The 12233-nt window shown below is 44.5% G+C and overlaps 1 protein-coding gene across 2 annotated transcripts in view; it reads right to left on the bottom strand.

Annotated features, from left to right (window-relative positions):
- TENM4 (teneurin transmembrane protein 4) overlaps positions 1–12233 on the bottom strand; it is a 711368-nt gene that overhangs the window by 101658 nt on the left and 597477 nt on the right. For both annotated transcript variants that reach the window (XM_027580077.2, XM_035722936.1), the window contains 2 exons: positions 8973–8999; positions 1408–1554 (listed from right to left, as the gene is read on the bottom strand). In XM_027580077.2, coding sequence (XP_027435878.2) covers positions 1408–1554; positions 8973–8999 — 174 coding nt within the window. The remainder of the gene's footprint in view (positions 1–1407; positions 1555–8972; positions 9000–12233) is intronic.

Genomic DNA, 12233 nt, shown 5'->3' with positions numbered 1-12233 from the left:
TTATCATAAATATCATGCTTCTGTGCTTACAGGTAGTAAGGCACAGGAGAACGGGAACTGATATTTGCAGGTGAGGGACTGAGGCTTAGAGAAGTTGAAGAGCCCACTCAGGGGCCTGCAGTCAGCACACGGGAGAGCCGGGGTTTAAATCCCAGCCGTCCGGGTAGAGATCCCGCACTTTTCATCGCTGTGCTGAGCTGCCTCTCAGGCACGTTGAGTGCACCTGCCATCCTCACAGCGACCCTGCAGGGCAAGCATTCTTATTCTCACTTTACAGCCACTTTGCATGTTTGGGCCACAGTTTCACCATCTCTGAAATGGGCATGAAACAGACATGCCCCAGACGCGTGACAGCATTTCAGGAGCGGTTTCATGGACCGAACTACACGAAGAAGGTAGGTGGGTCACAGGGCCTCTCTGCCTGCCGGCCTTGCTGGTCCCTCACCAGCCAGCGCTCTGGTGACATCTGGAGGCATGTAAGGGTGAAGGGGCTCTGTCATCGCCGTGCCTGGCCTAGGGCCTGGCCCCATAGAAGGGACTCTGGATATTTACGGAGCACAAGAATTTTTTTCATTTCTCTATCTTTTTAGTTTCTCCCACTAACCTCCTGAGATTAGGAGAGTCAGGAAGGATCAACCCATCTTCTAAGAGGGATAGTAGAGCACATCGTGATTACATTTACCCAAGTAACACAACAGAAAAAAGAAGGTTAATGCTAGGACCAATATAAGGATTGGAATGGTCCTCATGATCCAACTGCCCCATTTCATAAATAGGAAACGTGAGGCCCAGAGACATCAAGTAACTTGCTTAGGGATACACAGGGGATCAATAGGGATTGCAACCCTGGTCTCTTCTCTCTCAGCTGAGAAATGTTCCACAAGACTAGGCCTCTCTTCCTTAGGGTCTGGACTGTGCAGCACTTGAAAAAACCCTACTAACTAAGACCAATTCTATTACAAACCCACAGGGACAGAGGGTGTGGGGGCAAAGGTGGCTTGTTGGGGGTTACTAACAGAATCAGGGGAGAAGGCATCTCAACCAAAGGTAACTCAACCTCCCTCCGCTGGAGAAGCATCCTTTCTGCCACTTTCTGTAATACAAAACTGGACGGGCCTCTTCTTGTCCATTTCCAGTGAGGGGGATTGTGTAACTTTGCCAGGCAACCCATCCCACTATTGAGTTGCTAGAAAATTCTTTCTTCCATATGGCTTCTCCCCTCCACCGGCTGTCAGATGGCCATTAATTTCATTTCCATTAGTTCATTTAAATTAATTGAGACGGAACAACTAGAGACATGTACTCATTCCTTCGACCACATGTGCAGTTTTATGCCCGCCCACTGCCCTGGGCCCCCGCCCGACCCCCGCCCGAGCTACATGGCGTCCCCAGGTGCCGGAGCCCTACCTCCATCGTTGTCTTTGCTATCACCACAGGCGGTTTCCATGGATGTGTCACAGCCCGCTCCTCTCCAGCCCAGCTGGCAGACGCAGTGCCAGCCATTCAGGTCCAGGGTACATCTGCCATTGCCGTTGCACAAGCCAGGGCAACCCTCTGCAAGGCAAAGCATACAGCATCGAGGTCTGATCGCCCGCAGCCACCTGCGGTCACACACACTCACGCTCTTCCTGCCTGCTCGGAAAACTCGCTCACGTCCACCAGCATGCCGATGCCCTCAGCACCCAGGGAGGCTGGGATCGCTGGGAAGCGCCACGTTGCCGAGAGTGCTACTGAGACTCACAGGTGGAAGGACTTGCTAAGGCCGCCCGGTGAGGAGGTGGCACAGTTAGGAAGGTGGGGACAGGTCTGAAACTCACACCTTCTGCAGCGAACGTCCCCCCTTTCAAAAGTGATCAGGATGCCCAAGGGGGGAGCCCGTGGATGGGAGCCTGACAGAAGGTGACTGATGGAAACTTTTGCCTGATACCTGCTCCATGTTCATTCTGGTGTGTTTTTCCTGTTTCTGGGGGCTGTTTGGAACAAAGGGCTCACCTCTCCGTTTACTCCTTATGTTCCCTCAGCACTTCTGGGTCTCATTCTAGAAGGGCTATCCTTTTTTCAGCACTTGTTACTGGGTCAACTACCATTGTACTGTTACTTGTACTGGACCCTAGGCTTTTATTTTGTCCCGTTTTCTCCTAAACAACCGTTTGCTTTGAGGAAGAGCCCTTGGGTCTTCTCCTTCCCATCTTATGTATCACCACTAGGAAGAGGGTTCTACATGCAGAAGACCCCGACGACTGCCATGAGAGACTAGCTAGGGCTGTCTGCGATTACAAATGCAGGTACGGGCAGGATGCCCTTCCCTGATTTTGTCCATCTGTACACCCACATGCCTGTCTTTATCAAGCACCTTCTCTGGGCTAGCACTGGAGGTACAGAGATGAATAAGACCTACTTCTCATTCTTGAGGAGCATGCAGCCTATCAGACGAGACAGATTTGTATAAGCAAAATATTTCACTGCTAAATGCCCTCGGGGAGATGTACAAAATCTGGTGGGAACCTGATATGGGAGTGGCCATCTGTCTGAGAGAACCTTGGGTGGTTGCATCAAGAAGGGTCAGGTGATGTTTAGATTCTGCCGTGGTTCCGCTTTGTCCATATCATAAGGTAGGGAGTTATCCTTACTAGTCAAGTAGATTTACAGGTTTTTTATTACCATCCTTTAAAACCCTTCTCTCTGAGTTCATGGCTCAGAAATCTATGTCTGAGAATCTGTTAAGTTACATGGTTCACTTCAGCTTCTATTTGGCCCTTGGTTTTCATTCAAGTCTTCACTTTAACACCTGTCAACTCCTTCCTCAGAGTGGCTTCAAAAAACACCTTTCACTGGCCTACCTTCTGTGTCTTCTCTCTGGCCCTGCTCAGTCTCAGGGAAAGGTACGGACGTCAAAGTCATCTATAAAACTTAATTTATTATTACGAGCAGCAAACTGCTACAAATATGGCTACAAAGTAAATCTGCCACAAAATAACTGAAAATTGACCCCTTATTCTTAAATGGGACCAGTGTGAATGTAGCTGTCCCATACAAGACGTAGGCTGAGGCGGGGATGCCCCAAATGACCCCTCAATTAGAAGATAAAACTTTAGTGTTTCAAGGCCTGTTGGTAGTTGACTTTTATTGCAAAGTAAAAGAAAAGAACATGTTCATTTGTATTTGAGATGTTCAGACAGCAGCCAATCAATCACTCTGGCCACCGTGTTTGTCATTCAAAGGAAGAAACAGTTATTGACTGTGCACTCCAAGCCTAGGAGGGATCCTTGCACAAGTTTAGAAGCAAATGTGGACTCTGGTCTTTGCACAGAAGAAGCCTGTTGGGAAGGGTGGGAAGCCACCAGCATGGCTCCCCCACAGGTGACCAGGACAGCAGGCGTACAAGCGCAGGAACCGTGCTGTGGCATGCAGGTGATCAGCCAGGCATCGGACCCGGCTCACAACACCAGCCACCCTTCCTGGTCCAAGCAATTAGGGACCCCCTCTTTCCCCAACTAGTCCCATTTGAATGTTTATCCACCCAGCAGGAAGTGCCTTTCAACGGAGCCCCATTTGTATTTGAAATCAGTCTTGGAGGAAGGAAGTTGAGTCCAATGGTTAAGAATGGTAGTAGATTGCTTTCTCTTGCTCCAAGATGTAGCCTCCCGTCAGCTGCAAAGAGTATAAGCCTGGATGCCCTACCAGTCTGGTTCAGCACTCAGTGACTTTTACGACCTTATTTAATTTCTTTGAGCCCCAGCCTACTTATACAATGGGGTTTTGCAGGGGATTAAATAATATAATGTGTGTATGATGCACAAAGCCTGACCTACAGCTTCAAGACAGTATATGAATCTTCTACTGACCTTTACCTTCTATTTTGAGTAGAAGGCATACAGTATCATGAGTTGTACCCATAACCTCACATAGGGCTCATAGAATGGCAACATGGAAATCTGAGGCACTTGTCTGATCAGAGCAGCCAATTTATTGTCTGTGAAGGTCCAGATAATAAATGTTTTAGGCTTGTGAGCCATAGGGTCTCTGTTGCAATTACTCAAATCTGCTATTGTAGTGGGAAAGCAGCCAGACATAACTTACAAATGAATGATGGCTGTGTTTTGATAAAACTTTATTTACAAAAACAGGTGATGGGCCAGATTTGGTCCATGTCCTGTAGTTTGCCACCTGCTGGTTTAGAGGCTTCAGGACAGTGATACCATGACAGTTGCCATCTGCTGAGGGCCTACCATGGCTTGCCACTGTGCTAGACACTTCACACATATTACTTTTAAATTAAATAACTTTTTATTATTCTTTCAGATCTTGATTTTCTAAGGCAGTTCCAATTTCACACCATTTAATCCTAAATTGTAAATTAAAACCATGTGTTGTAACACAGTGTGGACTTTGGAACTGGGCAGACCTCAGTTCAAATCCCCATACTACCTTTTTAGTTACTACCCATGGGATAACTGGCAAATTATTTAACTCTCTCTGCCTCAGTATTGTCATCTGTAAAATGGAGGTAATACCTAATTCAAAGAGTTGCTGAGAAGATTAATGAAATAAGGTATGTTAATTATTTAGCAGGGTAGGTAACATAAGTAGGAATTCAATAAATGATAGGTGCTATTATTATTATTATTATTGAATTGATTTGTCTTAATATTGTGTAACTTCACTAAGAAATTCACAAAGCAGAAAATAACCTTTGCCAGTTCTAGCTGTATCAATGTTCGGGTCAAGAGCTATGGTCCTCATAATACAAACCCTGCCAAAGAGAGCTAAGACGAGCCCAGCAATGTGGCCATGGGGGTCAACATGCAGCTCAGCGGGAGGCAGCAAGATGGGTTCAAGGCCACGAGTCCCAGCCCGGGCCCACCACTTCATGCTTTCCTAGTGCTCTGTCCTCCTTGGAAGCAAGTGTCCCAAGTATATGTAAATTATTAATTTTGCAAATTGTTTAATGTCTTATTCCCTCCATTAGAATATAAACTCCATAAAGGCAATGTTGGCTTTAACCCAGTGCCTTGCACATAGCAGGTACTCAGAGGGTATTTGTTGAATCAATGAATGAGACAAGAGACCCCTAGGTTCTGGTACCTGCTGCCTAACTTGTGAGATCTCTGCAAAGTTACTTTTCCTCTTTTGGCCTCAATTTTCTTATCTATAAAATGAAGGTTCAGGTGAGATGATGCGTTAGGTCCTTCCAGTACAACCGACCCAACTGAGAGGGTCAAAACGACGGTAATTTTGATGATATTGTTTTTAATTTCAACAAACTACTCAGCACCTACTGGATGCCAGGCAGGGATGTGTTAATTCTAGGGCATACAGAGATATATCTCATCTCTGTATGCCCTCTGCCCTCGATAATTTCATATTCTATTTACCTATACCTTACTTCGTTCCAGGAAGGACTTACAATGGGTCTCATTCTCTCAAACAATACTTCTCAAAGTGAATTTTGCAGAAAGCCAGTTCTATGAGGTCCTCAAAAACAAGCTTCTGCAGTCAAGTAAGTTTGGAAAACATTTTATCCTATAATCTCATTCTAGAAAGTCACACTAAACATTAATATGTTAAAGGCTCTGAGGGTCTGACAATAAAGAAACTTGCTTATTTGATTATCAGGACATTTTCCAATTTGACCTCAGAACCTCTTTCCCCTATAACCACTTATAATAATGTGGAATATTCCATTTCACAAAGCCCTCTTTGGGAAATCCTGCTCCAGTGAACTCGGCTTAGCCCACAATGCCGAGTGCACACATTCTGTGCTGTTTGGCATGCATTCTCGGGGAGGGGAAGCTCTATCTGTGAAATCACAGGAACACTTTAAATACTGTTAGTTTCTTCAAATGGACCAAGTTATACCCTGGGGGTCTGCACTGTCCTATCGGTTTCGGGGTTTCAGAGGGACTCTGAGTACCTGTGGGTTAAATGAGGTTTGCTTTCAGCCAGGAGTTTGCTTCTGGAGTAATCACACCCCCATTAGCCAGGAAGAGGAAGCCTCCTCTGGGGTGACTTGCTGACTTTCTTGAAGCAAAATGCCCATCCTTACCCACCACTAAAGCTCGTTAATTCTACAAACTCTGAAACTCATTAATAATTCAGAGAACCCAACTGACATTAACAATCCCCTCTGGAAGGACTCCCATCAGGTATTTGCCAGAGCCAAAATAATGTAATTTCAAGGTTTAGAGAAGGCCTAAGCTTTTCAAAAGAAAAGATGCCCTTTAAATGACAAGGGACCACTTTATCTTCAGCCTTCTGTGTAAGCCTATGAAGAAGTCCCCTTGAAGCTAGCGTCAGGGATGATAAGAAGACTTTCCCAATCCTTGAGGATAGTTTTTAGTTAAGTGGCAAAGGGGCTGTGTGTTAACCCTACCATATATCGGAATGTCCCTTTCTTTATGGTTCTCTTCCCAGTCCTCTTGTACTTTTTCATCCCTACAGTCACTTCCCTAGACAAGGTCATCATCATCTCCCACGTTGATGATGGCAAGAGTCTCCTAATTGGTCTGTTTGCCTCCAAATGTTCCACCTCAACTCTTTTTTCCCCAATATGGCCAGATTGATCCTTTCAAATCACAAATGTCATCAAGCCATCATCCTGCTTTTAAAAACCTTTAGTGGCTTTCTCATATGCTTCTGCTAAAGTTCACAATCTTGGTCTACAAGGCCCTGCCTAAATTGCAGGGGGGCGGGGCGGTCTTCTTGCTAAGTGGCCCCTGGACATCTCCTAGCATAACCTTCATCACACTTGTTGGGATTATTTGTTTTATTAGTGTCTACTCTGCCAGACTGCCGGCAATACAAGAATAGGAAGCATTTCTGTTGCGTGGTATCCACATTTTCTGGCACTTAGGAGGAGTTCAACATATCTGTTAAGTGCATGTTGTTTCTTTAGTCTCTACCGATGCAAATAGAAAACAAAGAACAAAAGTTGACTTGTCTTTGATGGCATGATACTTTAATCTGACAAGTCCTGAGTTTGCACGGTACAGGTCTCTGAAATCTTTTTTTTTTTTTAGGATTAGTATCCATTATACCAGAAAGTCAGCAGGATGGGTGCCTGGTTAAAATCTAAATTTAAAAAAAAGTTTGTCTTTTAAAGCAAGTTATGATTTATTGGCCTAATCCAAATAAAGGTCTGGTGATATTTTCTGAACTAAAGATCAGAACAGGTGGTTTGAGAGAGAATATGTCACTTCCTGGTGAGGGTGCCAGTTTGGAAGGCATGGTTTGGAGGAAGAATATTGGAAATTATGGGACATTCTTGGTGAATGGTGATAGAAGGTAGAATGCTGGAAATATGTAAATTCAAAATCCTGGCTTTGCCACTCACTACAATGATGACCCAGGGTGGGCCCTTCAACTTCCTCAACTTCAATTTCCTTTTCCAATAAAATGAGTATAGTATATCTTCTCCCTTAAAAAAATTCAAAGGACTTGCTTAAGACTCATGGATATGAAAAAAAATCAGATAGTAGGAAAAAATTCTACCAAATAGACGGTAACATTATTAAATTTAATCCATACTGAAGATTCCTCTGATAATGATTATGTGTGAAATGCACAGGGACTACACTCTTGCCGGAATGACTATATTCTCAGTTGAAGACCAGCATGTAAAATGCAAGGAACCCTGCTTCTCGACACCAGGCATCCATCTGATGGGCCCCACTAACACCTTTCCTGTACTTGGCAAAGATATTCTGGTTGGAAAGCATTCAATCATTTCTGTTTCCCCCAAACCCTTTCCATAAGTTTTTAAACAGCAATTGCTATCTCTTATTAAAAGCCAATTTAGCCATTTTCTTTACAATTTCAACAATGATTCTGGCTAATGAAGTTCTCTAAATTAAGGATGAGAATGAGAATACAATGATAAAATAGCATCGCTAATGTTTACTGAGCATCATCCCTGCCCGTGTGCTAAGCATGTTGCAGTGATTATTTTGCTTGATTCTAATGCCAACCCTATGAGGTAGGTCCTGTTGCCAAGTTCATTGTACAAGGACTCCCAAGTGAAGGGAGGTTAAGTAACTTGCGCAAGGTCACCCAGTTTGTTTACTGGTGGACTCGGGATTCATTCTCAGGCAGTCTGACTCGGAGGTATTTGTCCTTAACCACTGAGCATATAATCTGTGCCAGGTGATGTTAGGACTTCAGGATAAAATGATGAATATGGCAGGATATTTCTCCTCAGGGGGCTTAAGGTCTTTCACATGCACACATATCTGATCTTTCCCAGACTTACTCTTATAGGAGTCAGGCCTCTTTAGAAAATGGGGCACTAGCTAATGAATGAAGATGTTGAAAATGGAATTACTTTGCCTATAGGGAACACTCCTCAAACGTAAAACTTACCAAACTCGGGCCTTCTCTGAAAAGGAAAAAAAGAAAAACCTAAGGAAACAGACCACCCACTCTCTGAGGTCAGGGGTCTGTGTCCCCAATTGCCCAGAGCCTGTCACAGCATCTAACACACAGCACTAGTACTAGCAGGTGCTTCATATGTGCTTGTTGGATGAATGAACATGACAACAGTAACATAATGGAATTTGTTCAGACTTCTTAGCTTGCTCTGGGGACTCTTCCTTTCTCAGGCCACCCACCCTGGTCCACAGTATCTTAATTCTGAGGGACTAGGGGCTGTAAGGGATGGGCAGGGTGACAGAAGATGGGGCAGAAAGAGTGAGGGGTGTATGTGTGTGCACGGAGGGAAGGACAACGGCACAATGGTAATGTCACAAACACACTTTAGGGGGAAGAATGACGCTCCAGGCATATCAACCACCTTGTGACCAAAAACCCACCCTCTGGGCAGCGAATGCTGTGACAAAGCTGGGGATGTGGCAGCATCTAGACACCATGCTTCTGGGGTGTATATACATTGTTTATATACATAGTTCTTCTTTTATGCTCATACACAAACACACACACACAAAGACAATAGGAAAATAGAGGAAGGAAGTCCATACCTTTAACTACCCTATCCAGATAGTGCGCTTGGGGAATAAAAGACAGGACATTTAAGGTAGGATCAAGTAAGTGCAACACTGCCTGCCACATAACCATGCCAGGTGCTCAGGGGACACGGGGGGATGCGCCCCACATTTGGGACAGACCTGCCATGGTGGGGAAAATAAAACCAAAGACAAGATGACAAGAGAGAGAAGGAGAGCAAGCACATTCTCCAGGAAGGGTCAAAAGGAACTTCAACTCATTCTATGACCCAGGGGTCTGGAAATGTGATCATACACAAGAAGACACAGGGAGAGGGAAAACAGGAGAAAAAGAAGGATGGGAAGCTGCAAACGTGGCCATGCTCCTGCTCTGTCAGGTGTGTTCAACTTTATGGAAAACCAGAACTTGCCCTTTGTCTACCCAGAGTAGCGTCCAACTTCCATTTGGGGGAAGCAGCTATACAAGAACAAGTGTTCCCAGGCAGAGGGGCTTCCCGGGAGCTGGAACTTAGAAATATGCAAACTTGGGATCATCTCTGATATGCACTAGGGAAGTGGGCCAAGTCTTTAGTCAAATATACCGCCAGAGTATCTGTTTGCCATTCTTGAATTTTCCATGGACACATGTGCCCACACAGACTTGAATGCGGAATGCTTGGTGTTCTAAATAAGATGCATTTCTCCTTGGTGCATCTTACAGAGAATGTAAGGTGCAGGTCAATGGATGTCACTGTGAAAAACAAGAAAAAAGAAAACAAAACCTGACCACTTTTCAATGCTCGTTAACTCAAAAGATAGAATGATGTATGCTTTGTTTTCCAATGGAGGGGCTGCATTCAATCATTGGCTTACTTGGCAATCTAAGGTTTTGCTTCTCTGTGAGGATGGGTGTCAAACACTGCTCTAAAATAAACCCCATGGTACATATATGGGGCTGTGTGTTGAAAGCAGGACAGCCCTCTTAGTTCCCAGCATTAATCAGTACTACCATCTCATCTTCCCCACCTGGACTACTCACAGCTATTTGAGGAGCTTCCCTCTTACCCCCTTTCTATAGCTCCCCCACATGTGCTCCCACAAAGGCCGGACCAATGGCCACCTCCTGGAGAGCCTGAAGCTTTCTGCCAGGTGGGCCTCCATCCTCAGCTTGATTTCACACATGAATCCAGAGCCCATAACTAGGACTGGACTGCAATGCTGGGGCCTTACGTGGAAGCCCTAGGGTTCTAGCAATGGCAAGAACATTCTTCCCTTCTTCATAAAAAAAATAAAAATTTATTTTTTCAGTCCTCTGGGTAGAGAAGACACTGTTGCTGGTCATCAATATATATTTGCTTCAAAAGATGGGTGGATGAGAGGCTATGTTTCTAGTTGAAGTTTCCATGTGGTCTTTGTTTCTAGATGAAATATGCTCCTGGAGTCTGTGCAGCCAAGTGGAAAATTGGGAAGAGGAGATTTTAACTGGGCCTGTGTGCCCCCTCTTCATTCTTATAGACGTTATGGAGTCCATGAGAGCACAAGAAAGAAGAAAGTGGAGGAGAATGGCATATTAAAGCAAGAGTGTAAACAAAGCTGTGAAATGCTGAACAACGAAAGACAGGCCCAGCCCACAGGTAGCACGGCCCAGAAGGCATCTCTGGCTAAGGTGAAGACTCTTGATTCTTGGTTCATCTGCCACACTTGTCTTAGTCAAGCTCATTCATCTCATTTTTCAGAGTGACCTAAAATTTCTTAGACATCACATCCCGTGATATGTCACCTCAGAACAATAATACACAGGATCTCTGGACTTCCTGGCTCAATTGGTGTTCTTAGCTTTCAGATCTGTTGAGTTTTGCAGAGAGTCATGATCACAGAGTGTTGTAATAACTGAACTCAGCTGCAGAAGAGCTGGAGCTTCTCTCACAGGGTTGGAAAGGATGATAAGGCTGGGTGAGACACCATCAGTAGGATCCAAGTGGCCATACCGCCATGCAGCATCCACTCTGAGGGAGTTCTTGCACAAGCAAAACCTTGCTTTTCTCCAAACTTAACGGTGATATCCTGGCTCTGGTGACGAGGACAGATTATACCTACTCTGTAGGCTGGTCTCCCCAAGCCTAGGGGCTGACTTCACAGAGCTCTCTCTTCTAGTGCCATTTTTTTTGTCATTTCATTTTTAAGAACAATTTAGTAATAAAGATCTCTATTAAGTGTAAATATGTTTCTAATACCTTTAAAAAATGCTTACTAATTTCTCCAGATCATGGGCAGGAATAGCAGCCCGTGGAAGTGACTGAGGCAGACTCAGGTTGCAATCAACACTGTGGATTTCAGGAGACAAAAGCGGGCATTTGAAACTTCAGATTCCGACTCCACAAACCACTGTCCTTTCCAACACAGTGACCCTGAGCCACACTGTAAGTCTAGAAGCTGATAACGGCCAGTCAGTACCAAATCCAAGAGGTTTCTGGGAACGGAATAGAGCTTCCTTCTATTGAAGATGGAAGGGGTAACTGGACCTTTGAAGTCCAATGCCATTTATTTATAAAAGCCATATACAGAAGTCCATACTGTTGTCCATGCTTCTGTTGTTTGAAAATCTTGGTACATATGCCCTTGAGTACAGTCATTTAAAAATCCACCATGATTTTAAAATAGTAACTTTCAGGAAAGATGATACAAAGTCCACGAGTTTGTACTTGTGGATGGTGGATTCAGGACTTCACAAAATTCCCTTATCTTTCTCCTCAGGACTTTGGGTTGAAGATGATGACAGCAGCGTCATCTTTCCTCTTAGGCCATGCTTATTTTTTCAACATTGCACAGATGTTTCTTATGCTACTTCTCTATTCCTGTCACTCTGCAAGAAGCTAGGGATAGTGGTGGTGCACAGTTATTTATGACACAGACTCTGGGTCTTTGGCATGAGTCTGTGAGGTCTTAGATCTCCTCAGCATTTCTATGGCCTTCGACATGCAAACTTCTTTCCTTGACTTGCCTGCACCCAAACAAGTTTCCATAAGTTTCTCTGAGGGTAACCCCAAGAAGCTTTAGGGGTCCCCTATCAAACGCTGTGGAAAGCGTGGCTGAGGTTCTTCACTGTCATTCTCCAGGAGCCTCAGTTGACTCTAACAGCTGTATCAATGGTACACATTAGGCCAGATTAAACAAGGATCATTATAGCAGGTGATGGTCAGGATGCTTATAATCATGTAAGTTCTTTAGATGTTTGACAAACCATCGAAGAGATGTTCTTGTTAAGATCTTGGATACATTAATCCCCTTTGCTTTGGA

Source organism: Zalophus californianus, chromosome 11 (assembly GCF_009762305.2).
Source record: "Zalophus californianus isolate mZalCal1 chromosome 11, mZalCal1.pri.v2, whole genome shotgun sequence".
NCBI classification, from domain to species: domain Eukaryota; kingdom Metazoa; phylum Chordata; class Mammalia; order Carnivora; family Otariidae; genus Zalophus; species Zalophus californianus.
The sequence above is the reverse complement of the archived record's forward strand: the minus strand, read 5'-3'. Positions and strand labels throughout refer to the sequence as shown.